Source organism: Dasypus novemcinctus, chromosome 5, assembly GCF_030445035.2.
Source record: "Dasypus novemcinctus isolate mDasNov1 chromosome 5, mDasNov1.1.hap2, whole genome shotgun sequence".
Taxonomy (NCBI): domain Eukaryota; kingdom Metazoa; phylum Chordata; class Mammalia; order Cingulata; family Dasypodidae; genus Dasypus; species Dasypus novemcinctus.
The window spans coordinates 6,011,012-6,035,861 of NC_080677.1; the positions used below are offsets into that span (position 1 = coordinate 6,011,012).

Genomic DNA, 24,850 nt, shown 5'->3' on the forward strand with positions numbered 1-24,850 from the left:
AACTTAGTGTAGCATGTCACCGTAAGAAGAAAGCAAAAGATACAATAGGGCCAATCCATTTGGTATATTTGAAGTTAAGGTTTATATCTGAGCTTCCTAGTGGCCGAAAGGTAAAGATATGCAGGTAGAAAGGGGTAACACTTGGTAGCGTTCTGACCTTTTTTACAGGAAGTCCATTGTTGGGGATTGCAACACGACTCCCACAGAAGACAAGTTCACTCCTAACCCTTCATCCCACGGGTGTGAACTCATCTGTAAATAGGACGTTATGAGTTAGGGTATTTCTAAACTGAACGAGGGATATGACTGGACTCTTCAAGCAAAGGAGATGCAGAGGCAGTCAGTTAAGAAAAGCCAGAGAAGGAGAGAGAGAGTCCGATGTGGCGCAGGCAAAGCTGCCCGTGCCCGCCAGAGAACACTAAGGAGAGCGGGCAAGCCACCGCCGGAAGGCTACAGGCGGGGGCGGAGGCCCGGCCACGCCGGGGTGGTGGACTTCCAGCCCAACACCCACGAGGCAGTGGGTGCCTGTTGTTGAAGGCGGCGTGGTGCTGGCCAGGGCGGTGCTGGAAAGCGGCGCAGACACGTGGACAGCAGATGGAGCTTGGTGGCGTTGTAAAGCTGCAGACAGCAAGGGGAGCCTCAGGAAGTCGCCACCTACCTCCAGAGATGGCTTAAAGCTGCACTCGTACTCCAGAAATTGCATTATGAGAAAACTGAAAATGTGTATTTAAAGTTACTTCCTGGGTTGGTTTTTGTTTGTTTGTTTTCTTTAAAGTATTAAGTTCCCAACTGAAAATTCAGTGTGCGAGAAACTAACATCTTCGAGGACCCAAAACACTTACTCCTCCTCTGGGTACCCATCACTCTTCCGGAGACTCACGCAGCCCCTGCGCTAACGGGCGTTTGCTGTGGGAGGCTTGTTCTGTGCGCTGCAGGATGTCTGGTCGCATCTCTGGCCTCTACTCGCTAGCTGCCAGGAGCACCTGCCCCTACGTGTGACATCCAAAAATGTCTCTCTGCTAGGGCCGAAAATGGCCCCGCTGGTTCAGAGCTACTGGTCTATCGTAAACAGTAGGTTTTATTTCATTCCTTTTTGACACTGCAAACTTGCTTCTGAGATCATTTTTTTCTCCCTGAATTTCCTCCTTTAGATTCAGTTTTGAAATTCTATCAGTAAGTGCTTTGGGTGGTAAGCTGTCTATTTTGTTTGTCTGAAAATAACTTTGGTTCAGGCTCATTCTTGAAAGACAGATTTGCTGGCTATATGAATCAGATTAATGCATGTTTTTTCTTTGTCCTTTAAATATATTCTACGTTTTTTCTATTGTTGTTGGGATGCTAGCTCTCAGCATAATTACTCCTGCTTTGGAGGTAATATCTTTTCTCTATGGTTTCTTTAAAATTTTTGTTGCCTTTGGTGTTCTGAAGTTTCATTGTGATGTATCTAGGTGTGGCTGTGTTTTTGTTTATCTGCCTTGGGATTTGTTGGGATTCATTTGGAGAACAATTGTCTTTTATCTGGAGTATCTCAGATAGCATCTCCTCATTTCTCCCATATTCTCTATTATCTCCATATAAAATTGAAATCAGATGCATATTAAATCTTTTCATTCTTTTTTTCTTGCATCATGACTTCTTGCTCATACTTTCCAACTAGATGTCTGTGCTTCATACTGGCTAGCATCTTCAAATCTAACTTCAATTAATCTGTATCTAACTCTGCTGTTAAACCCTTCATTTGAGTATTAATTTTAATTACTGCTTTATTCATTTATAGAAGGTCTTTAACAAAGCTGACGAGCAGTTTGGATATACTTGTATTCTTTGCCCATACATTTTATTTCAGCATTTATTTCTTCATGCATATTAAATATGATTTTTTTAGGAGGTACCAGGGATTGAACATGGGACCTCTACATGAGAATTAGGTGCCCAACCACTGAACTACACCCACTCTGCTATGCTTATTTTAATCCCAATTTCTGGCGTGGATTCCACCACTTTTGTTTCAGCTGGCTCTTTTCCTCTGGTATGCTTTGTAACTTCTATTTTGATGTCACATTCTTGGGAACCCTATCTGTGGGGATTCTCTGAGGCCTGGTTGGAGAATGCCTTCTTCCTGAGTGGACTTGCTTCTCTCAGGTACCTGTGGACCTTGGCAACCTGGGACCACGTTAAAGAAAAACATATCACTTGGATTTTTCAGACCACACAGGGAAGTATGAATTTGGGTTCCAAACCCACACACTTTTTTCCCTCTGCCCACAGTTGTCATCTGGTTAGGCAAGTTTCTCTGGATCATCCCTCTATAGAACCAGGATCTCCAGGGAAAATGAACCTGATGGCATGGATTCTGTTCTGCTTCTCTCCACTCAGGGTCCTGGACTCTGCCAGTTGCCCTGACTTGGCCATGGACACCAACAGTCCAAGCTCCAGGGAGCAGTTCACACTCCCTGGACAACCACCCCTTCAAGGCTCCCGGCCCAATCTCGAGTCATGTTTTAACCTCATCGTTTTCGCCTTTAGATATTAATTCCAGTGACTTTACTTTTTTGTCATGTCAGCTGTGCTGTTCAGAAGATGTGTTTTATATGATATCCAGAATTTCCATGGGTTTTGTTAAAAAGTGGGGTTTCAGGCTATTAGTCTTCTACATTCCCAGATCTGATTAGTTAAGTCCATGTGTCAACTTGGCTAGATTGTGGTGTCCAATTGTTTGGTCAAGCAAGCCCTGGCCAGTTGTTACTGTGAAGGCATTGCCAAGATGGCCTTGCATCTATAACCAGGTGAATGCATCAATGGCTGACTGCATCTACAATCACCAAAGGAGATCGCCTTTCTTATTGGATGAGGGGCATCTCCTCATCCAAGCCACTGGAGGTTTTAAAGCAAGAACCAAGGATTTCAGCAGTCAGAAAGAAGAATTTCTGCATTTTCTCCAGCCAGCTTCTCCTGGGGAATTCAACTTCACCTTCACTGGAGCTTCCAGCTTGAGCCCTGCCCTTCAGAGTTCAAACTTGCCCACCCTCACAGTCACATGAGCCAACTGCTATAATAATTCTGTGTCTATTATACGTATGTTCTCATAACTGGAAATGCAGAACCACACGAGCCTTTTAATTTTCAGTCTTCTACAGGCTCAAGGCCTCCGAGGAAACTCACAGGACCACGAACAGAGGCCTGACATCGTTCTTTTCCTCAGATTCAAAAGGCAAGCTCTGCCCTGGCTGCACCCCAGTGCCAGACAGAAATAGAACGAGGCGTGAGATCCAGCTGGCAGGATCCCAGCCTTGGAACAGATAAGCAGCAAGAAGGGTTTCCAGCTACATGGTCAGAAACGTACAGTGAAGGGTGAATACAGGGCATGTGGGCTTGGGTGGAGAACTGCAGCATTTACTCAAACTCACGATTTTTAGATTTGAGACAAGTCCTCGTCTTGTCCCTAGAACATCTGCCACAGGACTCTTCTGTCATTTAAAGGCAAACCATTGACAACAAGAGATTGGTGGCTCCAGCCCGTCACCCCCAGGAGAGCCCCGCCGTGCTCCCTACAAGGCACTATGCGTAGTATTGCCACCTGTTTACCAAGGACTCTGGATTGTTTCTCTGGGCATCTCCAGTGTCTATCCCAAGGTATATATTAGGTGCTAACATATTTTTTAATAAATAAATGAGAGAATGACTTACTTCTCTGCTGGGACTTATTAGATTTGGAGATATCATCTGAGAATGAAATACTTCACAGGAAAACACCGCTAAAAGCCACACTTTTATGATGATAAGTCTACAGGTAGTTCTCCAAGAGACCAACAAACCTCCCAGGAAGTGGTCACCTCATTTTCATATACTCTCTAGAACTTAACTGAGACTCCATGCTAACTCTAGAAGCAGTCTTATTTCTTTTTGTTTAGAGCTTTATAGGTGAAAAGTGCCTTCACATGTATCTCATTTACTTTTTAAAATGTGAAACATAAGCAGGATATTACCCACTTTTTACCACCAGAAAATAAGGAGGCCCTGAAATTTTCTCAGGGGGCCTGATGATGAACTAGAATAGCATTCATACTGGTGCCTTAGGCTCCAAGTACCCTTGAACGTCAAGAAACTGACTCTTCACCCAAAAGAGTGCAAGACTTGGTAGCCGAGACCTGGGGCGCTACACTGCTTCTGGTTCCAGCCGGCTGGGTGATGCTGAAGAAACCACAGATTGTCTAAGGTTAAACTTCACCACCTATGGAAGAAGGGGCACGGCACAGAGGCATTAGGCACTGTGTCTACAGAACCACGGGTTCGTCGTGTGCCAGATGGGGAGGGGGTAAGCTGGAGGGCAAACGCCCTCCTGAAGAGGCAGCCCCCACTCGGCTGGGGTTACTCTCTGGGAATGTGGACCCTGTGCTGCCAGATCACCCCATTTTCACAAGAAATTGGCAATCTAGAGATTTAGATGAACTGCTCATTTTTAAAATACTGACACCAGTCAAGTAAATGTCTTACTTGCTGCCAGTCAAGGAGAGCACCTCTTCAGGAGAGATTTGGCTCTGTGCCATTTCGGGCCCGGTACTCTTTAATTTCCTGCCCATCTCTTGAGAGCTCATGCTCTTTAATTCTGTCCACTGCCCATTGGACTCCTCCCCTCTTGCCCTCAGGAGCTCCTGGGACTAAATGCTCCTATACCCATGATAACTCAGGATTCCATATTTTGAAGGACACAAACATGTGTTTTGTCCTTCACGGCCTGAGTCAGATAACATAAATCCACATGTATAAGTGCTTACTCAACTGATCGAGCCTCCATTCGACACAAACATGTACCCTCTGCTCTATGTCTATATAAGCTTTCCTTTCTCTGTCCCGTGTGCCTGAAATTCTCCCTGCCACACACAAAAGGCACCGACATTACCATATGGTCATGAAGATACTAAGGTTAGCTTGGAAGAGCACGATGTTTAGAGTCCCGCATGTCAGGACTCGGCTCCTTGGCCCTCTTTATTAGATCTACGACCTTGATCACGATCACGTTATCTAACTTTTTTGAACCTTAACTTTCCTCTCTTTGAAAATAAATTAAATACCATCAACTCATCTGTCATGAAAATTACAAAAAAGGCATAATAAATACAGACAATGGATAAATACCAGTCCCCTCCTTCCCATTACAAAAGACCAGACTTTTATGACGCTAACTCCACCATACAGACAAATCAAATATTAGGTGGAACATGTGGAAAAGCAGGCATTGAAGATGTATTTCCCACATCCTGGGTAGTGACACAACTGGAGGGTCCAGAGAAACCAGAGTACTTTTATTTTTATTTTTGAAATGGTTATTGTTTAAACAGTGTTAGAAAGAAAAACAGGAACTGAAAAGTCCAGAATCCATAAATTCTTACTCAAAACCAAAACAAACTCAGAGGCAGCAAGAGTGTGGTCATTTGACTGACTCACAGGAAAGAACGTCAGCTTTGCACAGATTGATTCATTTTACTTTGCAAAGGCAGATGATAAGAGTATTGCTTTCAGTTAAGTCACATCAGCCAAAAGAATATAAATATCATTAGACTGGCAAATATGAATCATCGTCTCTTTCTCTTTATTGGCATTTTCTCTTGATTGCAATAGAGATTTATTTAGGTGGAGCTTTTGATTCTAAATTACACCTAGAGATTTTTATTTTTCAGCAAGTACATTCTAGAGATGAAATTTCACAATGGGGTTAAGTGCAAGCAAGACAGCAAAGCCCGAGGAGAGAGTTTGGTTTAACTCTGGTCCCACATCCTTCACCTGCAAGTACCTCTTGCTGGGATGGCTACCTGAACTGTGCTCATGCTTTGAAAGACAGTCCAGCAACCAGAACATATTAATAACTCATTTTCTCTTTCTCTGCGAAGACTTATACAATTGCCAATCAGAGCTCCTGATCAGCTGCAATAACCAGTGTCGACGCATGGTGCTTATATCATTCCAACTGAAAGCAGAGAAAGGCCAGGTTTTCGTTATTCTCTATGACCTTATCTCGGGGCGTTTGGGCAAATTCCATTAGGTTCTATAAACACTGAAACAATTTTTTTCAGCCTCCACTTCTACCTTCTCAGCCCCCCAGGGGACCAAGATTTCCTTGATGGGAAGACTTTATTTTGTTGCTCAAAATGGAATCGTTTTTTAGGTATGAACTTCCAATTTGATTTGCTGCCAGTCTGTACGGTAGACATCAGAGATCTGAAGCTGCACAGCAGCGCTCCTTCATCAATGAAAGAAAGACCCATTAGCGTGAGTATTACAACTCCCAACGTGGCTCTTGGAATGGAATAGACAGAATTAGAATGAGTGCAAGACTTGGTAACTGAGACTTGGGCAGGTAAGGACGTTTTCTTGGCATTTGGTTTACTACCAAACATTCAGAACCTTCTTTATTTGCTGTGTTTTCCTAACCCTGCATGTTGGTACATCTTCCTCCAACCACATTCCTTTTTTTGGTCCCTGGCCCTATTTCTCTGTGGGAACAGCTCTTGTCATCCCCACCCCAGGAAGCAGAGATTAGATGAAAATGGCACTCATTTATTTTAAAGATATGGCAATAAACAGGTTTCCTTACTCAAAGTTGGACGGCTGCTGGTGTAAACTGAAGAAAAAGACAACTGGCATCACTTGAGAGGCAATGGAGGGAGTTCTACCACAAACTACATTTGTATATGAATGTACAAATTAAATTGCAAACCTCCCTGGAGGAATGCAGATATTACTTTATTTTTATCAACAACTTCACAGTATTTTGTGGAGTCGGAGGTCGTCTCCTGGAAGCTGGCTGAGATCAACCAGACTGTAAGGAATGTGAGTTTTGATGGGGTGTGTGGAGAGGAGAGGAAAGGCAGGCTTGGAGTATGGCGAAAACTGGGCAGCTTGAAGCACAGGAAAGAGGGAGAAACTCTCTGGGGCCACAGCTTGCTTTGTTGGAGCCAAATGCCCTGGACATGCCAGGAAAAGGCAGAATCTGCCATTTTATCTGCGCCTCGTTTCAGACACCCATCTTGTATCCTCCACCAGCAATTTCCTCTCCATCAGGAAGTAGAGAATATTTTTTTTTCTTTAAATTTATTTATTTATGGAAGTAGAGAATATTGACAGCTTCGAAGAGGGATACAGTGCCAGTGCATAGGAAGACAGCTTAAGGGGCCGGTGCCTCATCAGGAAAGAGGCTCAGGTGCCACCACCCTGGCAGAGCAACCTGCCTTCCACCTGCTCCCTGGCTCCCAAGGCACGACTGAACTACAATCTCCACGTGAATTGCCTTTTCTTCAGAGAAGTCCAAAGCACTTCACACAGAAAGCTCTTGCCTTTTTCATTCTCCAAACGCTTTTGTGCTATGCAAACTGCAGACCACAATTTATCTCTTTCTGAAACCCAGCATGCCTGGAGCCAGCAATTTAACCATCTCTGTGCCCTGGCCCTCAGCATTAAACAAATTCCCATTATCACCACCCACAAATGCCTTGGAGTCTCCTTCTGCATTTACCCTTCTAACACCCCGTGTCCCCCATGTAATGTTGGGCCCTTTTTTGCACGTGGATGGAAACAAAAATAGAGATGTCAAATGACTTGCACAAAATCACACAGAATTTGGGGAGTGTCAGAAATTTCCCTGACAGTAATAGGATTGAACAAACATGATAAAATGCAATGCCATCTTTCTGTAGGTGCACATATTTTATGAGCAGGCATATAATTAAAATATGAAGCAACTCTGCAACCTTAATGCCTGTGTGCCTCCTAGCATCGGAAATGGTCGGATGAAAGTTAAGAATGAGCTGTCATTTGAAGATGAAAGGTGTTACTTGATACTCTAAAAACAGCTTTACTGGTATGTCCAATTCCCCCCTTTTTATTATCATCTCCCATCTACGAGTTCTTCCTACTGAGGACCACTTTTTAAAACAGGAGTCAAAGAAGAGATGCCCCTCCCCCACACCCAAAGGCAGCTTCAGGGCTTAGGCTTTCTGCACTTGGCAATGAATTACGAAAACAGAAGTCTGAGTTCTTTCCTCTCCCTGCCAGAAATATATTATGTGATCTCTGGCAGATTAACGACCACTCCACAATGTGTTCGTGCTCTTTAGATAGAAGTGCTAATAATTCCTCCTCCAACCTCACGGGCAGTTCTAAGAAAGAACTTCTGAAACCAAACAGAACACACAATAAATGCTATTAATGCAAGACCACGCTTGTCTTTGACATGATAGGAGTTAGATTTTCTCACCTACCAAAAACACTCAAAAAGAATTGTTTTATTGGGCCCACAAAAAATGGGGGCCTCCTCTTGGGGGTTCCTGGGACACCCACAGGCACCTCTGTCTGGGCACCCTAGCCTGGGCACTTTCTGTGCTGAAATCAAATCTTCCAGCTAGGCCAGCTCTCCAGGAGAAAGGAAGCATTTTGAGGGCAGGGTTCCTGGCTGAAACATGTTGTATGGCCGGGGCTTGGTTCCCATGAAATTCTCGCCAGAGTTTTATGTTTCTCCAAAAGGCTGAAGTGGAGAACTTGACCATCAACACACCCTCTCTATGCCTGTAGTGCTTACCTGTGAATCAGGATGCAAGAGTTTCCTTAGGAGGACAAAGCGAACCCAGAGGTGAGATGCGCCTCGTTTGGCTCGCGCAGCTGGTGAGTGGTACAGCCAGAATGAAAACCCACGTTCCTTGACTCAGTCCTGGTGTTCTTCCCACACTCGGCACATGATTCCTAACTCTGTCCTGTCCCTCTTGGCGTTATAATCCCACCCATTTGGTAATTCTCTCCTTACTAAGGCGTATGTCCAGCACATACTGGGCCACAGGGTCTGTAGACCCCAGAGCCTGTGCTCTGTGGAACCTGGCACGCACCTCTCCGGCTCAGCTCTGGGGACTGTGAGTTCCCAGCGTTCCCTCTGCAGGTTGGAGAAGGACATGACGGGGCCAGGGCCTGGCGGGCCATAGATGGCGCCCACGTTGGGGAGTCTGGGCTCTCTGGCACATCTGGGTGGCTTGCCCTCAGCCCACCAGTGAACCACAGAGCCTTCAGATTCACCCAGAGCCGGTGCATTTGGCCTGTTCACAGCAACTCCAGGCATTCCCATCTTACCCAGGGACCCAGTGGGGCCCACACGCTTTGCTTCTCTGGAAGAGAAATGCTTTATTTGAAGTGAGAATCGGCATGTTGCCTTCAAAGAGTTACTAGAATACTGTGTCTCAGTTTCCTCCTCTCCAAAAAAAACGGAGATAGATATAACTCTACCTTAGAGCATGGCCTGAGGTTTAACTAAAGTTAACACCTGTGAAAAACCTCACCTGCTGCTTGACAGAGTAGGGTCAAGAGAAGACCATTCTATTAATAATATTACTAGTACTCATGGAAAATAAAACCAATTTTAGCCATGAACTGGACTTCTCTGTCCTCCACTATGCTTTGCCGCCCGGTAAGCTCGTGCTTTCCTTTGCTTCTAATCTTTAGAATATTTCCATGATATCAGGAACACAGTCCAGGCAATGGCTTATGTATATGAATAGTCTTCATAATTCGCTATTGGCTGAAGAATAGATCCCCAGTGGCACCGCTAATTCTGCTTGTTTGCAAACAGATCGAGCATTAAAACAGTTAACATTTTTGAATTAGGAGAGATAAATGAATGCTAAAGGTAGAGCGCAGAAGCGCTCGGGGAGTTCTCTTCTGGGCCCTGGACTTGGCTCGGATGAAACCCTTTTAAAGCGAATAGCAAAGGATTTCCTCTGGCTTAGCCACCTCGCTTTGAAAGGTTACCTCCGCACTGAAAAGGGGAGGTCCTGGGGAAGGCGCCGAGCGCAGCGCTCTCCAGCTCTGAGTACTACCGAGCGCCTCTTCTTCCCAGTTGGGGGGAAACTCGCCGAGCCCCGTCCCTCCCCTCCGTGGAGCGCCCGCCTGCGCTGCCGCTTACCACGAACTCCTCCAGAGTCTGGTAGGTCTTGCCCCGGAACTCGCAGTAGTTCTTCCTCTCCTTGCACTGCGGGCAGCACTGGCTCGTGTCGACGTGGATGCAGCGCGGGTGCAGCCGCGGGCACTCGGGCTGCGCGCACAGCGGCCCCTCCTCCGTGCACAGGCACGGGCAGGCCGAGGGGCCCGGCGCGAACTTCTCCCCAATCGCGTACACGAAGCCGCTCTCGTCCACGCAGCCCTTGCCGCGGTAGTCCGGGTACGCGTACTCCTCCGGCGGCTCCGGCGTGGGCGCTGCCTCCGCGCCGCCTGCGTCTTGGGCGGCGGCGGCCGGGGGCTCCCCCTGCGGGCTGTCCCCGCGGGGCCGCCCCTGCAGGTCCCCGGCCTTGGCGCCCCCGCCCTGGGCCGCCCCGGCCTGCTTCTGCTTGCTCCACGCCTCCCTCCCCGCCAGCCCGCGGCCGCCCTTGCCCTTCCAGTCTCGGCCGCTGCCGCCCTCGTCCCTGGCGGGGCGCCCGAGCTCGCTCACCCGCCCCGGGCCGTCCCGAGACGCGTGCTCGCGCTTCTCCTGGCCCGGCTGCTCGGGCGCCTGGGCCAGCTTCTCCAAGGGGATGCTCGGACTGCACAGAGCCACCATCAGGCAGCAGGTGACCAGGAGGGAGCTGGAGAGCGCGCCCACTGCCATCGCCATGGAGCTGGGCATCCCCTACCGCGGCCCGGCGGGCGGGCGGGCGGGGAGCGCGGCCGAGGGGCGAGTCGCATTCACGGCCCGGGGGCGCGCCGCCGCCAGCCGGGAGCCGCCGTCCCTGCGGAGAGAACAGCAGCACAACTGGTCTCCGAGGCCCGCGCGCACCCCGGCCCGGCGCTGCCCGGGCTCTGGCATCGCTCCGGATTCACGATCTGGACACCTGGGGCTGCGGGGGGCGGGGGCTGGGGGTGGGGGACGACCGTGCCCGTCAGGGAGCGCGGAGCCGGGCTTCTTAGACGTTCAAAAAATTGTGCACGAGTACCCAGACGCGAAGTCCAGGGAAACCTACAGCCAGGGCTTCTTCCGGGGCCATCACCATTTTAGACGGTCAAGGGCGGCTTGCGAAGCCGTGGGCAGTGCCAACCGGCAGCGGCTACCGAGGAGCTCCGATAGGGGTCACGGAATAAGACTCCTGGGCTCGCTCCCAAAGATGATTAAATGGAGAATTCCGCAGTGGAGTTAGAGATGGATCCAAAGTGCAGGAAAAGCGGAGCGAAACCCCACCTCGCTTGCCCTGGGGGTTATGCTGGGGGAAGGGGGGAGGGGAGGCTGTGCAAAGCTTCTGCTGGGACCCCGAGTCATTTCCAACAACTTTTTAGATGCCTCTTGCCAGGGCACCAGTCGCTCCCTCCCAGCCCCGTCCCCCAGCCCCCTCTGCCCGGGAGGGTGCCTGCCGGGGCGGCTCCCTGGGCGTCCGGGTAGGGGAGCCGGGAGAACTGGACTCCCGCACGCGTCGCCCGCTCCCCGCGCGCTCTCGGGAATCCGGAGCGCGGAGGCGAACACCTCGCGCCCAGTTCTGGCGTTGCTTTCACCGGAGCGGGGGTCGTGGCGGTGGAGAAGACGTGCCCAGAGCAGCACTCGGGTGTGCGGTGGCGGAGGCTGGGGCTCGAGGGGCGCGGGATGGGGACAGCCCCGCTCACTCTCCGGGCCCCTCAGCCCTGCCGCATCCCAAAGTTTCTGACGCCTGCAGGGGCTGCGGGAGCAGGAGGCACCGCAGGGCGCGGGCGAGCTAGCCTCTCTTGCCTCGCCTGGGCTCAAAATGTCTCTACCCTCCGCGCCCGCCCGGGCTTCTCGGTCCCCTCCGCACCCACCAGGGTCGCGCCGACCCCGTCGTTCTCGGCCAACCCCCGGCCTCAGCCCGGCAGACCTCAGCCCTGGGCGAATTCGCCCTTCTTTAAAAACTTAGGGCGGGGCGCCCTCGGGAGCAGCGGGGCGGCGGCCCAGGACGGAACCCCTCCCCCCACGCACCCTCACTCCTGCGGCCGAGCACCCAGCCTACGTACGCAGAGCGCGGGCCGGACGCCGGGATCGCGGCGCGCGCGGGGACGGCAGCGGCGGGCGCGGCCCGGGGGCGGCGGGGCCCATCCTCCGGCCGGGGCGGGGACCCGCGCGGTGCGAACCTCGGAGAGCGCAGCCCCACCTGCGCGCTCCGCCCCGCGCGTGCACCGGGCTGGGGCGCCTCCGCGGACCCTCGCGTCCCGCCTCCAGCCTCCGATCGCCGCGGCGCAAACTCGCTCCTGTGCCCGCGCCGCCCTCGGCCGCTCCTCCCCGGGGCTCCTCCCCGGGGCTCGGCCACCGCGCCTTCCCTGAGGGCCGCCCGGGGCCCCGCCGGGCTCCTCTCCGCCTGCCCGCGTGTCCTGGGCGCTCTGCAGCCCACGCAGCCGAAATCCCCGCGCAGCCGCTGCGCGTCGAAGGGAGAGAAGACGCCCGGAGCGCGGCGGGCGGGCGGGCGCGGGCCCCGGGGCCGGCGTGGGAGCCGCGCGCCGCCTCCTGCCGCAGCCGCCGCCCGCCGCGCCGCCGCGGGCACCGCGCTCGCTCCTCGGCCCCCGCGCGCGGGAGGCGTCGCCGGGAGGGGTGGGCGCTGCCCGAGGCTGGCGGGACCCCCGCTGCCCGCGCTCCGCTTCCGCGCGTCTCAGCCCACCTGTCAGCCCCGGGCAGGAGCGCTTCCCCCCTACAGGGCCCGAGCCTGGCCGGGGCTGTCATTCTTGTCACTCACTCGCCTCTGGACCTCTCGTCTTTTTTTTTCTCTTGTCTTTTTCTTTTCTTTAATTTCTTCTTCCCTCCTTGGCCCCCTCTGGCTCGCCTCTGTGACTGGCTTGGCTTTGTCCCTGCTGGACAGGCCGAGCCAAACTGTGCAACTGGAAATCCGAAGCCCGCCTTAGTTTCGCAGACTGTTGGGAGCTGTTTTCCTCTTGTAAAGAGGTGTAGACGAGGAAGCAACCAAAAAAGAAAGAAAGAAAGAAAAAAGAAATTCAAACAGCTTACTTTCCCAATCTCTGCCAATCTCTCTCTTCCCCTTCCTTCTACCTCCATTTTCCTGCCCACCTCTTCCCCCCCCCCCCCCTTCTGATTCAAATAGAAATGTTTTTGGTTAACTTTTCTGAAAGACTAAACTGTTAAGCCCAGGAGGCCGGCCGGTGTGGTACACATTTTTGTTTTCACTCTTAGATTTTGGTCAATCAGTTTGCTGTTTTTCTTGGCTAAGGGGAGAAAAGGTCAACAGCATGTATGCCCATTAACCTCGAAAATGACATTTTTATAGAAATGTCCATTTCCAGAGCAGTGGCTCCTATTCAGGAGTCTCTGACGAATGCCCAGATGCATTTTCCGAGAGCGTCGGGACTCAGGACCCCGGCCAGGGGGCATTGGCACCTGTTCCTCTTCTCCCCGACCTTTTTATAGCAAGGTTTAATGAGGTGCCTCCATAGCGGAGAAGCCCCAGGAGGCCGGGAGGGAAAGCTGCACCCCTTTTCCACCACAAAGCAGGGATGGGGTAGAGGATTTGGGGTTCAGAATGTTTTCTTCTCCCTTTTCTTTCTCCAGAGGACTTGCACGGCTGCTTTGCAAGGCACACTCCCTTTTCTTCCTGTCAGCACTAGCCAAGAGACAGGCCACATTTGCCGGTGGGATGGAGCCACCTGGCCGCCGACTTGTCCAGTGCTTCCCTGCTTTTCACCATATGCTCTAATCAGCCACGGCTTCCGCGCTTTATCACGCCTATACCATGAACGACACGTATTCCACAACGCGCCAAAATAAAAATGGGACTTTGGCGTGCAGACCCCTGTGGAAAATAAGCTTCTTTGAATTATGTTATGATAGACTCAAATGTTTTTATAGAATTAAAGTATCTGGGATTAGTTTATCGTTTCTGATAGCTGCTTCATGTGCCAGCTAATTCTTTTCCTGGCATTAAATATCGTGTTTGTTTTACTTTTTGTCAGCAAATGCTTGCATTAGGTTTCAAGGGGGTAGCCCCAAATAGGTGTGTCTAATAGGAATACAACGACCATCATATGCATGAAATATTCCATTTCTAGTGGAAAAATTGATTGGGGTCCTATAGGGGAAATGATAACGCCTCTTCATTAATCCCACTGCAATCACAGATTTGGTTTGTTCAGAAGTTTGTCCTGCCCCTGGCCACAGTGGGAAAGTAACTATGGGGCAGTTAAACTTAGAAGGGGGCTGATAAAACCAGGAACTAATTATGCTCTCTGGTGTTCAAACCACCTTATTCTGTCAGAGACTCTCTGGGGAGCTGTGATAGGACAGATGAGATGAAGGGGGAAAGCAATTTCAGAAGGATTTCTGTTCTGAATGGAGAAGAAAAATGCCCACGCAGCCTTGATTAGCTGCGTAATTCAGAGACATATAGGGGGCTTTGCAGGCATCAGACATTGAAGGTATTTATGATCTATTGCCCATGCAATAAATTGTGATCTACTTTTCTTTTTATTTTCCTCTCTCTCATTTTTTCTTTCTCTTTCTCCTTTCCTTCTACTCTTTCTTTCATTCTTTTCTCCTTTCCTTCCTTCCTCCCTCCCCTCTTCCTCCCTCCCTCCCTTCTCTCTGCTTTCCTTCCCTCCCTCCCCTCTTCCTCCCTCCCCCTTTCCTCCCTCCCTCCCTCCCTCCCCTCTCTCCCCTCTCCTTCCCTCCCTCCCCTCTTCTTCCCTCCCTCCTTTCTCCTTTCCTTCCTTCTTCTCTCTCCCCTCTCTCCCCTCTCTCCTATCTCCTTCCCTCCCTCCCTCTCTCCTCTCTCCTTTCCTCCCTCCCTCCCCTTTTCCTCCCTCCCTCCCTCCCCTCTTTCTCCCTCCCTCCCTCCCCTCTCCACTCCCCTATCCCTCCCTTCCCCTCCCTCCCTCCCTTCCTCCTCCCAGGTGGACACCAGCATCAGAAGACTCTCTGATCAAGGAGCAAGGTGATCTGGGTCTGATCAGGGCCCCCCAGGGGGTGGTTTGGGGACCTTGGACAAGTCACCCAGTATCTCAGGACCTTGGTATTCTTAGCTGTAAAGTGAAGAAAGAGCCTCTGAAAGGATAGGAACCTCAAGGTTCTCTGAGCCTGTGGTATATTTCTGGCACCATGCCTGTTTTCACCCGGTTTATTGCTTCCATTTTTCTCCCTGTGCTGAAGTCAAATCCATCAGCCAAAGGATGAGCTTGAGTTCGTATTCAGTGGTGAGCCCTGGGGCATATGCTTGGCTGCGGGGCCAGCCTGAGCAAAGGGGAGAGCAGGGCGTAGGGCACAACATCTTCTCAATACACAGGTGGTATTGTCTGCTATGTGTTAGCTCTTAACTACAGGCAATGTGAACTCACTTGTTCAAAGTGGTCTCCTGGGAGCCGTTCCTGTGCCCTTTGGCAGAGTTCCTCTCGCCCCCCTCTGCACTGCATGTCCTGTGACAGCACTTAGGCCAGCCTGAGTCTTTGTAGACTCCATCATTAGTCATCGTTGGCCTAATGCTTGCTGGAGCCCAGAGAAGCATGTGCCCTGGAGACCGGCAAGGCTGTGAAGTCCCTCAGTCTTATTTTTCTTCAGTTCCTTAGTCTAGGACCCAGCCTATGATAGGAGCTCAGTTTATGCTTGCCAAGAAACAGGTAAGCCTGGCCATATGTACGTGAATGAGGACAGGTAACCCGATAGGTAGCTACTCAAACCAGTGATACTTCTGGCTTGAGAGCAGGAAAGACACTGTGGGAGATAAAATGTGGAGTGATGTCATGATGACTCAGAAAACCAGTATGGTGGAGACCAAGGGCCTGACTTAAGCCTGGAAAGCAAGACACAGGGGGAGCAAGAAGTCATCCTGGGCATTTCCTCTACAAATAAAAGGTGTTTGGGGGACGCAGAGGAGGGCTAGCATTGAGAGTAGTAAAGGCATGGTGAACAGCACCTTAAGCAGGGGACTTCCTGAGGGCTCCAGAAACATCTGGACACTATAGGCAGGGCAGACAACCCCAGGAATTTGGCTCCCCATCAGAGGGCCTTACCATGGAATGTATGAGAACCTATCTCCCCAGTGTAGCAGACTCATTTATGATTTCCCTACACATGGTTCTTCTGCCCCTTTTCTGTGAACCTATAATGAACACTGTATCTGTTAAATGTGTCCCAGAGACTTACATCTTCGGGCTGTTCATGTGCCGGTTGAGCCCTGAATCTCAGCAGAGTTGCAGTCAATACCTACTCTCCAGTTCGTCAGACTTGCTCAGGACAACTAACAAAAGGATGACGACAAACAAAAACAGAGAGTATCTTCAACTGCAAGCAAGACAGTTCCATCCATCTGCCCCATGGGATCTAAGTTCCCTCTCAGTCAGAAGCAGAGTGGGCATCACCATCCCACATCCCCAAGATTGAGGAATGAAAGAACATAGGGGAGGAATGCAACTGTGGACTAAAGTAGATGCATTATTATTCTAGCAATGGAAGAACTTGTATCACTGATGTAAAGGCAGTGACCACTAGAGGTTCTAAGGGGAGGGAGAGGGAAGAATAGGGGTAACATGGGGACATTTATGAGACATTGAAATTGTTCTGCATGATATTACAATGATAGATATAGGCCATTATACATTTTCTCAAAACCTATAAAATTGTGTCATGTAGAGTATAAACCGTAATGCAAACTGTAGTCCATGGCTAGTAGCAATGCTTCAAAGTGTGTTCATCAATTGTAACCAATGTGCCACTCTAATGAAAGATGCTACTAATTGGGAACAATATGGGAAGAGGTGGGGTATATGGGAATCCCCCTCTATTTTCAATGTATCATTTATGTAATCTCAAGGTTTTTTAAAAATAAAGGGAAAAAAGTGGTAATAGACAGAAAATGTATGCTGCCTGCTGCTTCTTGCATTTATGGGCAAGGGCAGCAGCACAGCTTCTGTGGGAAGGGAAACCTCGGTCACTGGTATTTTCATTACAGCCCTGTTTGCAGAAAACACGGTGGGTCTGTCACTTCAGTCCTGCTGATCGCGCGTTGCCTGGACCCAATAAGTAAGGGTTGCTTTTGTTTAGTTCCCACTTTTGACTAAGCTGCATTGAATTTGAATTCTGGACTTGGACCAGTGGAAAGAAAGTGCTCTATACCCCTCATCTTTTGGGGATAAAGGGAGTAAAACCACTTCACCCGAAACCAGGGGCCAGCAAGATTTTCATGGTTCAGGCAGAAGGTTTACCATAAACGTAATGAGTGGGAGAAGCCACCTTGAGTGCTCAGATGACCTTCCATGGATGCCCATAGTGCAGGCTGCTAAGGAGGCCTCGAATTAAAGTTCTGCCCTGGCTCAGGCCGGGGTGGAGATGCTGTTCTCGGGGCAGCTATGCTGCGCATTCATCCTCATTAAACCACAGCTCCAGGACCCATCAGTTTTGCTATTATGCCCAAAGTTAGCAGCAACTATGCAGAGAGTAGAGCGAATGCCTCACAGATATTCTCCTAAGATCAGTGGCAAGAGCTTGTTCCCTCAAAGGGGGTTTCCAGGACTCCATTGTTAATAAAACTATGAAGTCTTCTGCTGTCTTAACATCAATGTCCCTGTAAAATTGTCCAGTAGAAAAGTTTCAGAAAGAATTATTACGAAAGAAGGGCCCAGTCAAGAGCTTATTGGTTTAAGAAGCACAATGGGCAGTTAGTTAAAAATTGTTGGAATTACCAATGGTACATGGCCATGCTTTCATAAGAAGGAGTCCTGGTGCCTCAGGCAGAGGTGGAAAGCCTTTGTGTTGCTGCAGCTTTTCATCACACCTTTGGAAGTTCCAGAGGAGCTGATGGGCTGCCTTTTCCCATGACTCCTCTGGCACAGGCTTTTCCCAGGAGGCCAGGCACCGGGCCTACCTTTGGGACAACGAGGATCTAGCACTGTACATTGCCTACCCCCAGTTCTCCCACATAAGTGGGTGGTGCTTGTGTCTTTGGTAGAGAGTCAGACAGTGAGTGTTCCAACTTGATGTCTGTCCCTGGCCCCAAGCTGGTCAGCTTCTGGACATTCCTGTAAGCCAGGGTGACTTTAAAAACTTCTGGGGTGTCTTGGCACTCTCCTAGCTGTTGCCATTTCTAGGCCTGATGGAGGGAAGCTCGGGCCTGGGAGGTGGCAAGGAATGAGCTCCGTAAATGGTTGGTCAAGGACCTACATGGTTTCTGACACTGCTTGGAGCTTAGGTACTTCAGGCATTGCTCCCATAGTGAGTACTGCTTCTGGAGAATCACAGATGCCTTGTGATAAGGAGATAACTCCCTGTCCACCAAATACTTCTGCATAAAAACAAACATGGGGGCATTCAGATATTTGGGACTGTGGGGGACAAGGACAGTGATAAAATCAGAAATCTGAGGTAAAGCAGAAGTTGTAGGATTTTCAGGAAATGGTCAGTGGGTGGCACTTAAACCAGGAGAAACCAAGAGAAACCAAGGACCAAGGGAAAGTATAGAAAGAATCTGTTTCAGTTTCCTAGTCATTAAACAAATACCATCCAAAGAGTCTTTGGCTTAACAACAGGAATTTGTCGGCTCATGGTTTCAGTGGCTAGAAGGTTTGCTTGCTCCTAAAGCTGGTATGTTTGACTGACAGGCAATCTGTGAGATTCCTTGGTGTAGCAGTTTAACATGGTTCATGAATTCCAAAAATAGATATTGGATTATGTTTGTAAACTCTGGACTGTTCCTGGGTATGATTAAATTACGATTAGGGCTTTGATTGGGCCATGTCAGTAGGGTGTTGAGTTTCTGCCCCTTGGTGGGTGGGGACTCATAGATAAAAGCCATGGCAAGGGACAGAGTTGGAGTTTTGATGTTAGAGTTTTGATGCTGGAGTTTTGAGCTGGAGCCTGGAAAGTGAATGCACAGGAGAAGAACACAGAGGAATAGAGATCACTCCTTAGACATGGCAGAAGCCCCGAGGAGAGAGAGAGAGCCGGTCGCCTGACAGTCTATAGCTGGCCTTGTGGAGAAAACAGAGGAGCTGAGCCTGGAGAGAAATGCACCCTGGGAAGAGAGGAACATTGCACCTGGAGAGAAGTAAGCCCTGGGAGGAGAGGAACCCGGGAAGCCTGAACCTGGCAGACGTTGGCAGCCAACTTGCTCCAACACATGAAAATAGACTTGGGTGAGGGAAGTAACTTATGCTTTATGGCCTGGTAACTGTAAGCCTCTTCCCCAAATAAATACCCTTTATAAAAACCAACCAAGTTCTTATATTTTGTGTCAGCATCCTTTTGGCTAACACACTTGACTTTTCTGTCATGTGACAAGGCACATGGCAACGTCGTCTCCTTTCTTTTCTGGGATCTGTTGGCTTCCAGCTTCTGGCTGCCCCCCATGGCTTCTCCCTCTGTGGTCTTCTCTATAAGACCTCTAGGAACAGGATTAAGACCCATCCTGGTTCAGTGGGCCACACCGTAACTAAAGGAGCCTCATCAAACAGTCCTGTTTACAGTGGGTTCACACCTGCAGGAGTGGATGGTGAATAAGAGCATGTTTTTCGGGGGTACATAACTCCAAGCCACCACATGTTCCAACAGCATTGCAGTGGAGCACACTTGTGCCCAGTTAAATGGACCCCTCCTCTTTAGAGCACCTTTTGAGGAATCCACTTCTCTTGTGATTTGGGCCTATGAAACTAGAACAGGATGGGCTCCTCTTGTGATTTGGGCCTATGAAACTAGAACAGGAAGGCTCCAAGCCTTCAGCACGCTTTCTTTACTTTCAAGTCTTAACTCCTTAGCACTGCATGACAGTGCCGCATATATTTATTTAATCATCTTTCTCACTCTCCGTGCTTCACCTCCCCCTGCCCTCCTTACTGTAAGTCATCTCTGTATTTCTAGCATCTAGCACGGAGCAGGGGCACAGTATATACGTAGATGAATTAATGAGGAACCCAAACCTTCACGTGGCAAGTGCTTTTCATGGTCTGAGCTTTGCTGTATCTCCTGTTACCGCCCCTTGCCCTGTGCTCCATCACACACAGCAATCCTCCAAATGCACGGAGTCCCATGTGTATGGGGGAGCCCTCCTGCCCTGCTCAGGCATTTGCCAGGCTTTCGCAGGCACGTACCCTTCTCCTGCTCGCCCAAGAGCATGCTATTGAAAGAGAGTTTCTTTTCTCATCAGGGATGAGGAAGCCTGAAATTGCTCAGTAGATCTGAGCCAAAATTTCCTGTTTGATTGCTCTGTCTATGCCTTCTGCATCTTAGTTTTCCCCTACGTCCTTGTGAAATTCAAGAATCCTTTCAGGGGCTATCGAGGGATTCAAAACCTGCTTTCCCCCACTGACTGGCCAAGATATGACTCCCTCAGGTGTCTAGTTAAGTCTGACAATGGGCCAAGCTTTCCTACCCTAGACTTGTGGAGCTGGTTTTCTGTACCTAATCATAGGCCGTTAACTTTATTCTTTCCATCATTATTCAATTTGGTCCATTATTCTGATGATCCTCATTCCATTTTCCAGTATACTAACTAACCAGCCAATATTTATTGCATGTTAAGCTTAGATGAGAGCAGCTTTTGGAGCTAAAATCAGCCATGAGCCTTCTTAGCATACCACTTCCAGTTGATTCCAATTCTCTAGTTAGGATTTTTTGAGTGAAAACTTTCAAATAATTCCAAAGCCACCTCCTACGCTTGGATGCTCATAATACCTCTTCAGTGTGCCCACAAGATGCTATCACTGTTCATTCATTAAAAATTCATTTATTTAGATGCATACTTATTTTAAGGGAGATGACAAATAGATAAATGTTTGCCACCCCACATTCATTCTTTCTTCTGATAACAAATACTAATTTGTTCTTCCTCTAGAGAACCAAACCCTAACTGTTTCTCAACCCAGCTCTTTCAGACAGAACTGCAGGATGATGCAAATGGCCAGGCCGGCCAGGTCATGCTCCTTTGGCCATGGGGAAGGTTATAGGGGTGATCACTGACCCATTCAGATTCAGAGAGTCAGGCTTGGAGCCTGTGTGCTACTCATTGGAGAAGAAAAGTGTTTCTCTTTCCCGCTTGACTTGAATCTAGTGAAAATTATGACTTGACTTTCCAGCACACCATGAGTTAGAGGTTCTACCTGAAATGGAGACAGCGCAGAAAAAAAATCAAAGCCAGAAAACACAAACCAAACCCTCATAATGGGCTGCAAGATCCAGAAAGCCTCAGGGAAGGTTCTAACTTTCGTTTTTCTGTTGTCAGAGCCAAAGTATATCTTTTTGAGTGTATGTGTGTATGTGTGACTTAAGTTGATTCAAAAGGGGATTTTTGTCCCTTGAAATTTCAACTGCCTTTCACAAACATAAAGGTTCATTAATTGAATTTAGCTATAGACCCAAAACTTATCTGCAGGCATCAGAATCCTGCCATAAAGGTTACATGATAAATGGTTTCTAGTCCTATCTTCAGTATGCTCAAGAATACTCTCTCGCTTAGAAATTAAGTCACTGCTTTCTCTACACAAGAATTCCTTTCATGCTATCCCAGCAAATCTGCCTCTACGCTCTCAGAGGAAGAATTGTTTCTGAATTGTGGAAAGAGTTGCGGCTGCCAGCTCCGTTATATTTTTTTCCTGGCAGCTCAAGCATCCAATCAAGACTTCTGGATCTCTTCCAATTTTAACACCATTTAGAAATACTCAGCATTTCTCAGCCTTGAATACTGTATTGATCCCTTGAAAAGGAGAAAATATTTGCACAGACCACCCCCAATGTTGACTTAAATTCTTTTTATTGTAGTTTTACTTAAATATGTGCCGACATAAAACACTACAAACTCTTAGTGCTTATGGCTTTCAGACAACTATAAAATGAATTTGCGGGTCTGCTGTAAGGTAAACGACACAACCAATGAAATTTAAACTAAGACATTCGTTTAACAGGATGCATAAGAAGCATTCCTGGCCCAGCTGCCACTGGCAGCCAGGGAGGCCCCTGCTTCTAGTCTCAAGTTCTTCTGAATTCAGCACCGAGAGGCTGTCCTGGTGGACCTGAATTCTCCAGTCTGTCCCTCTACTGAAACTACTACAAAGCTTCATCGTGGGGCTTGCCCAAGGACCTCTGGCCTCTGTTTAACATGACTACAACATTTACTTAAGAGGGCTACAGAGCTATTTCCTTAACGAGTCTGTGACAAAGCCACAGCAAGTGTGGTATCAGCAGAGTAATAAACTTATGGAACCATGGGCAGCGAAGTCACACCATGCTCCTCAACATAGAGGATCTGGAAATATATATGCTTATGTTGTTTTTAAATCAATTTTATTGAAGTAAAAGTTACATTCTAAAATGCACATTTTATACTTTGATGATCTCGATCTAATAGAGGGACAGGTGGACCCACCACGCCGATCAAGATATACAGGGAGCAGATGTGGCTCAAGGTGTCGCGCTCCCACCTCCCACAGGGGAGATCCCAGGTTTGGTTCCCAGGGCATCCTAAAAGAAAACAAAAGCAAACAAAAAGCAATACAAATGAAAAAAACAACTCAAGGAAGTTGAAGTGGCTCAGTGGTTGCTTGCCAGCTTCACAGATACGAAGTCCTGGGTTCAATCCCTGGCCCCTGGCACCTCAAAAAAAAAAAAAAAAGGGAAAAAATATATATGTTGTCACACCCCAAACTTCCCTCCAGTCCCCTCAGTGAACCCTCTGTGTGACTGCTACCCCACTCCCAACACAGCAGGCCTGAAGAACACCTACACTTTGATTTCTTACAGACCTCCTATCAATAGACTCCTAGTATCATATGCCCTCTTGTGCCTGGCTTCTTACCCTCAACATAATGTTTCTAAGATTCGCACATGTGACCATGTGCATCAGGAGGTCGTTCATTTTGACTGCTGCATGGTATTCCAGTGTGTAGCTATACCACAGTGTGTTTTCCCATTCACTTGTTGAAGGGCATTTTGGGTGTTTTCAGCTTTGGGCTCTTAGGAATAAAGCTGATACAAAGCATTCTTGTACGAGGCTTTTTGTGGGCTATATGTTTCATTTTTCATAGGAATGGAATTGCTGTGTTCTGTGGTAATTTTATAAGGAATTACTAAATTACTTTTCAAAGTAGTTCTCAATTTTTTGCACTGGAGCAAACAATATTTGAAAGTTTCAGGTGTTCACTGTCCTAGTTAACACTTGATACTGTCAGTCTTTAATTTTAGCCACTCTAAGGGGGTTAATTGAAGTGGTAGCTCATTGTGGTTTTAATTTGTATTTGACTTGTGACCAACATTGCTGAATAGTTTTTTTGTGTACTTTTTTTGACCTTTTGTATATCTTCTATTGTGAGGAATCTGATTACAATTGTCATGTTCTTTTTATTGGACTGTCGTTGCTTTTATAATTGAGTATTTGTAGTTCTCTAATCATTTTGGACAGAAGGACATAGTCAGATACAAGTACACCAAACATATTCTCTCCTTTTCCTTTTTAGCAAAGCTAAAACACTAGCATTATTCATTTTTAACGAAGTTTCTGGAAAAGCAATACTTTTTTATTTTAATGAACTCTAATTAAACAGGAATGCTGTATTTAGTTGTGCATTCTTCGCCCTTTCTAAGATAGTTTTGCCTGTCCAAGTTTGTGAACAGTTTTTTTCTGTTTTCCTGTGGATTCTTTATCATTTTAGTTTGTATGTTTTGGTCTGATCTAGTTCAAATTAATTTTGGGAGATATTGTGATTTGTTTCTGTCTCTACAGATTTGTTTCTTTCCATATGGAAACAGCATTTCCAGTACCATTTGTTAAGAAGACTTTCAGCATTTGTTAACGTTCTATTAACCCTGTAAATGTATTTTTTTATCTATTTCATGGATTTATTCATAATTCCCTAATGCCAATACCTAGAGGGTTTTATTTAGATAACTTTACATACCAAGCCTTGAAATCAAGTAGTATAAGACCTCCAACTATTATTTTTAAATTTTATTATCTCTTCAGAGTCCTTTGCATTTCCATGTGATCAGGTGAAGCAACTTGTCAGTTTTTATAGAAATGCTTGCTGGGATGGTGTTGAATCTAAAGATCCATTTGAGGAGTACAGGCCTCATAAGAATATTGAGTCTTCTAAACTCAATGTTATAAACTCTTCTAAACTCTGTTTATAGTACACTCTGCTTACTATATGCTTGGGTTTATTTTCTTGTGACATTTTCAGTGTAAAGGTCTCACACATAATTTCTTAAATATATTACTGTTTTCTGGTTTAGATGTTATTGTAACTCATATTTCAAAATTTATTTCCTAATTGTTTGTTGCTAGTCTATAGTAATGCAATTTGTTTTTGCATATTCACCTATATCTTATGGCTATAAGATTCACTTATTGTTTCTAATAATAGTTATGTATATCTCTTAAGATTTTCTAAGAAAAATTAATGATCTTCAAATAAAAACAACTTTGATTTTTTTCCCAGTCCTTATTACTTTTTTTTTTAATGCCTCAATATATTATTTAGGGACTTCCAACCCAATGTGGAACAAAAGGGCTCAGAGCCTTGTTCCCAGTCAAACATGGAATGTATTCAGAATCAGATGGTGTTGGCATGAGGTTTTTACTTTGTTTTGTTTTGTTTTGTGTGTTATTGTTTGTGTGGGGTAGGTGCATGGATTTTGTTCTCTTACCATAGATACAATTTAACATTTCCCTTTTTAACCACATTCAGATATGTATTTCATGGCTATTAACTGCATTCACAAGGTTGTGCTTCCTTCACCACCATCCATGACCAGAACATTTTCATCAGTCCAAACAAGAATTCTGTACATTTTAAGTCTTAACTTGCCATTTCCTAGCCCATGCTATCCCCAGATAACCCATATTCTAGATGCTGAATCTATGAGTTTGTTTATTATAATTGTTTCAAATCAGTGAGATAATAGAACATTTTTCCTTTTGTGTCTGGC

The 24,850-nt window shown here is 47.6% G+C and overlaps 1 protein-coding gene and 1 long non-coding RNA gene across 2 annotated transcripts in view; one reads left to right on the forward strand and one right to left on the reverse strand.

Annotated features, from left to right (window-relative positions):
• The window catches only part of VWC2 (von Willebrand factor C domain containing 2), a 145,074-nt gene extending 134,386 nt beyond the window's left edge, over nt 1-10,688 (reverse strand). Inside the window, exon 1 of the mRNA XM_004471209.4 lies at nt 9,941-10,688. Within this exon, the coding sequence (XP_004471266.1) occupies nt 9,941-10,636 (696 nt within the window). The 5' untranslated portion in view covers nt 10,637-10,688. The remainder of the gene's footprint in view (nt 1-9,940) is intronic.
• Nucleotides 9,880-16,166, forward strand: LOC131278444 (uncharacterized). Its single transcript, XR_009185728.2, has 3 exons — nt 9,880-9,961; nt 14,842-14,882; nt 16,080-16,166. It is a non-coding gene; the product is annotated as an uncharacterized lncRNA (long non-coding RNA).
• The last annotated feature ends 8,684 nt before the right edge of the window (nt 16,167-24,850 follow it).